Below are 4,513 nucleotides of genomic sequence, written 5' to 3' on the forward strand. Positions count from 1 at the left end.
CCCGGGCCGCCGGCGGGGTGACGGGTGGGCAGAGACCCGAGACCCGACCCGGGGCTGGCGGAGCCTGGGAGGGGGCTGGGCGGGCGGAGGAAGGAGGCGGAGGGCGAAGCTCGGCTGCTGCCCCTGCGCGGCGGGCTTGGGCGGGGCCTCCCCAGGTGGGAGCGCGGGCTCGAAGGGCTGAGCCGCGGGGGGCAGGTGGGGTCCTCTCCGCCCCTGGCACCGGCTCTTGGTGCGGGTGCTGCGGCGGAGGGGGGCTAGGTGCCCTGGGGTCCCAGTGAAGAGGGGACCCCTCCCCCGACCCTCCCCGAAACTCCGGGGGGCGGGGAGGAGCTTGGCCCCGCCCTCCGCAGGCCCCAGCCGTGCGCCCTCCCACCTGAGCCGCTTTAGCTGACTTCCCTGGGGGGGCTCAGGGCCAAGCACTCTGCACCCGGGGCCGGGATCAACGGGGGACCCGAGGCTTCTCGCGGAGGCTGCGTTGGAGGTGGGGGGTAGCGTTTTGTATAAAACGCGCCCCTCTTCCCCCCCCCCACCACCACCAACGCAGCCCCCGTGAGGGCCTCTAGGCTGGTGGCTCCGCTCCGATCTTTCCGACCCGCCGTCCCCCCCACCCCACCGCCCCGGGCCACCCACCACCCGCTCCTCCGTCTCTCTGCCTCCCTCTCCTGCTCGCTGACTCGAGGTCTCTTCCCGCCGCCTTCGTATTTAGAAACAGCCCGAGTTTCCCACGGAACGGGTCAGGCAGCCCCAGACCAGACTCAGTTGCGTCCAGCCAATCAGATTATGCGGAGCTCAGCCGGCCCCCGACAAAGCGACTCCGGGCACAAGTTTCTCCTTTGCAGAGAGGCAGCATTGATCTTGAACGCCGGATGCTGGACTTGTTTTTCCTTTCTGGGCGGGGGGTGGGGCGGGGTGGGGGGAGTTCCTGTCTTCCTCATCCTGTCTGTATTCCGCTTTGGGCCTGACTCTCTGCCTCTGGCTTCCCGGGGCGTCCACTGGTCATTTTTCTGGCAAAGAGCCCACTTCTTAGGCCTAGAAGGAGCGGCTCCTTCAGGGCCCAGAGCCTCCTGCCAGCCTCGCCTCTCTGCTCCCACGGGTCGCCCTGGCTGTCCTGCCCGGGTTGATGACGGCCAAGAGCGGAGTCAGACAGACCTGTTCCCATTCGGCTCCGCCCCCTCTTGCCCAGAGATCTTCTGTGAGACTCCTAATCTTTTGAGTCTCAATTTCCTCAGCTTGCGAAACAGATAATAACCCGCCCCCCCCGCCCCCCGCGAAGGGTTACTGGGAAGACTCAGTGAAGTAGCGTATCACAACCGAAGTCCAGCCCGACGCTGGGTGCAAGCGAAAGGCCACGGTCATGTTCACGGGCCTCTGAAAAGGTACAGTCTGCCCTGGGCATTTCCTCTGGCTCCGGGCCCTGGCACAAGGCTGGCTCAATACTGTTCTCTCCTTTGCCTCTATTAGATAATGGCCTAAAACCTACCTATGTTGTAATGGGCACCTGGATTGGTCCACGGGCTTTACCATATTAGTAATCGGAACAATGGCGAGGAGGTGACAGTGATAATTGCCCTTCAAGAAACACAAAGCGCCGAAGAGCAGCCGCTCTGATCACTTGAGATCGGGTTAGGGCCCTTTGGGTTTATGGTTCTCCGAGCTTGTCGCCTCAGGGCCGTGCAGGGCAGGTGAGGAAGGAGCACAGGTGCGGGGAGCTGGGAGGTGGGGGCGTGGGACAGGGAGGGCCCCTCCCGTGTCCTCGGGGACGTCAAGAGTAAACACCAAGCGCGATGCTGGACAAGCAGGCAGAACGCGCACCTGCTCCTCGCCGCGGCTCCCTCGGTTGGCTGGGGGCGGGGGGCGGGGCTCCGGCAGACAAGGCGGGGCTTGCGGCGGTGCGAGGGTCCCTGCCAGTCCCTGGAGACCTGAGTCACTACGCCGACGCTCCACCCACAGTGGCCCTGTGTTGGGGCCAGGAGGGAGGGTGTCGGGAGGCCGCCTTGGTGGCTGAATGTTACGTCTCGATTCAGGGTCTTGCAGAATCAAGTCCCCTCGTCACTTGGGAGCCAGCCGCGCTCTATCCCGTCCTCCTTCCCGCGCGGTGTGAGGTGGGGCGTCAGCGCCCGGCAGGCGGGCTCCGGGTGTCTGCCCCACGTGGGCAGGTTCTCCGCGCGCCAGGTCCTCGCTGGGCAGAGGTTCCAAGCCCTCCAGACCGGGAAGCAGTCGCCCGGCAGCAGCTGATCGCTTCCCGTCTCCCCTTGGAATGTCACCTCCCCAACCCCTACCCCCAGCCCATCTCTCCGAGGTGAGGCGAAGGACCAGGCAGGACAGGCGGGTGGGACAGGTGTGGTGACGCCTGCTTTGGGGGAGGGGAGAAGGGAGACAAGAGGGTTCCGGAACATCGGCCGCCACTTCAGAGACTGGGGCCCCGTGGGACACCTCTCCGCAGACTCAGGCAGCATGGACCGGGTAACCCTCCATTCGCCTTGTCCAGAGACGCGGGCTGTCAGCCCGGGGGGCCGACACCCAAGGGTGTTAAGCACGCGGGGACACCAGCGACAGCCTGGGTGCCCATCGCTGATTCTGCCGGCGGTCGTTGCTTGAACTCCCGCGATGTGCCGAGCACTCAGCTGGGCGCTCGGTACCCACCAGCGAAAACACAGAGATGGCTGCTCTTCCCAAATGCCAGGTGCCCGAGGGACAATGACAGTGCGGGTTACTCGCACCTGCCACCTCCTCCTGTGCTCGGTTTAGAGAGAGCCACGAAAACTGCGCTTCCCCTGTCTTCCCGTGGGAAACCTCCGGTCCTGCGAAGCCCGGGCAGGGACCGTCCCTGCCTCCTCCTTTCCCGTGCCCCTAAGGTGGCCCTCGCCCCAAGGCCGACGCGGCTCTCACTTCAGGCCCCCAGCGTGAATCACGCACTGCAGCTGCTCGGCCCCAGGGGCCCCCGCCTTGGTGGGCCCCTCCTGGATCCCAGGTGAGCCTCTGCCGGGTCCCCCACCCGCGCTCCAGGGATCCCGGAGACCCTCACACCCCTCCCTACCCCAGGTCTGGCCCTCCCGGACTGGGCCTGCAGAGCCCAGTGGTCCCCCGGCTCCCGGCAGATCCAGCTGTGGCACTTCATCCTGGAGCTGCTGCAGAAGGAGGAGTTCCGCCACGTCATCGCCTGGCAGCAGGGGGAGTATGGGGAGTTCGTCATCAAGGACCCCGACGAGGTGGCCCGCCTCTGGGGCCGCAGGAAGTGCAAGCCACAGATGAACTACGACAAGCTGAGCCGGGCCCTCAGGTGACAGGGGGCAGCCCGAGGGCCAGGGCGGGCAGAGGTCAAAGGAACGGGCTGTGGTTTCCTCCGGGCACCTCTGGTACCTGCTGCTCAGCCCTGAGACCCGCACTTGGGTGCGGTCAGATGCTCGTGCCTGTCACCGGAACAGCTGGTGGTCAGCCTTGCTGGCCTGGGCAGGGGAGCCTGGCTGGGTCCGCGGCGGCAGGCCCTGCCCACCCATCCGGCCGACTCTGTGCCCTCTGGGCTCCCCAGATATTACTACAGTAAGAGGATCCTGCACAAGACCGAGGGCAGAAGGTTCGCTTACAGGTTCAACTTCAGCAAGCTCGTCGGGGTCAACTGTCCTCTATGGGGGGTGCAGGTGCTGCTGGGGGGCCCTGCCCTGTCTCGGCCAGCCCCGGTGCCCGTAGGCGTGCAGACTGAGGTGGGCATGAAGGAGGCCCCTGCCCAGCAGGCCGCCGGTGCCCTCTCTGCCTGGGCGCCCATCGGCTCCCGTATTCTCGCCACGTCCTGGTCCTGAGTTTCCCGAGGGCAGAGTGGAGCCTCCCGTGACACCCCGAACACTCCCTGTGCGCTAGGCACCACCCCTGGACCACGGCGGCGGGGGGCGGTGTGGGGAGGTCTCAGGCCAGAGTCCAGGCACGCAGGCAGGGCTGACTTGAGAGAATTTCAATGATTGCACACCAGCTCCTCGCCCCTCTGGTTGTGAAAGTCGGGGTCCCCTCCCCCACGCTGGCCTCTCCCCACTGCCAGCTCCTGCCCTGGGCCATGCTGCCGCCCCTGGCCGGACAGCGGGCCCCCGAGGGCCCCCAGGGGCCTCTGAGGATGAGAAGCGGAGCAGCGGCGGCAGTGGCCGTGAGTGCTTGGCGTGGGGACGGCTGCAGGAGCGTGTGACGAGCCTCGCGGGACCCACGCAAAAAGGTCCCTGATATTTTGTCCTGCCCTGAACACCCACGGAGACATCTGGTCCGCGGTGCCCCATCTGCCTAACCCCATGTGCCTCGACCAGCTGAGGCAACGGAATTATTGGCGATGAGGCCACACTGTCACTGGACCAGCAAAACGCGATGGTGCTTTTTAGGCATTAACGTGAAAACCAAAAGCAGAAATAAACGTTATGGGCCGTTTGAACCCAGGGACATTTCCCAAGAGTGGACGTGGTGGACAGGACCAAATGTCAGCTAATCATGGCAAAGGGTGATACGCCATTTATTCATTCAACAAGCATTTCCTGGG

At 65.4% G+C, this 4,513-nt stretch overlaps 1 protein-coding gene across 1 annotated transcript; it reads left to right on the forward strand.

Annotated features, from left to right (window-relative positions):
• Positions 1-1,784: 1,784 nt before the first annotated feature.
• Positions 1,785-4,401, forward strand: LOC105296412 (ETS translocation variant 3-like protein). Its single transcript, XM_023534284.1, has 6 exons — positions 1,785-1,836; positions 2,173-2,299; positions 2,489-2,635; positions 2,922-2,971; positions 3,043-3,280; positions 3,530-4,401. The coding sequence occupies exons 1-6, from the start codon at positions 1,785-1,787 to the stop codon at positions 3,795-3,797; spliced, it is 882 nt and encodes a 293-aa protein (XP_023390052.1). The 3' UTR covers positions 3,798-4,401.
• Positions 4,402-4,513: the final 112 nt, after the last annotated feature.

The sequence above is a fragment of the Pteropus vampyrus genome, unplaced genomic scaffold (assembly GCF_000151845.1).
Source record: "Pteropus vampyrus isolate Shadow unplaced genomic scaffold, Pvam_2.0 Scaffold124, whole genome shotgun sequence".
NCBI classification, from domain to species: Eukaryota; Metazoa; Chordata; class Mammalia; order Chiroptera; family Pteropodidae; genus Pteropus; species Pteropus vampyrus.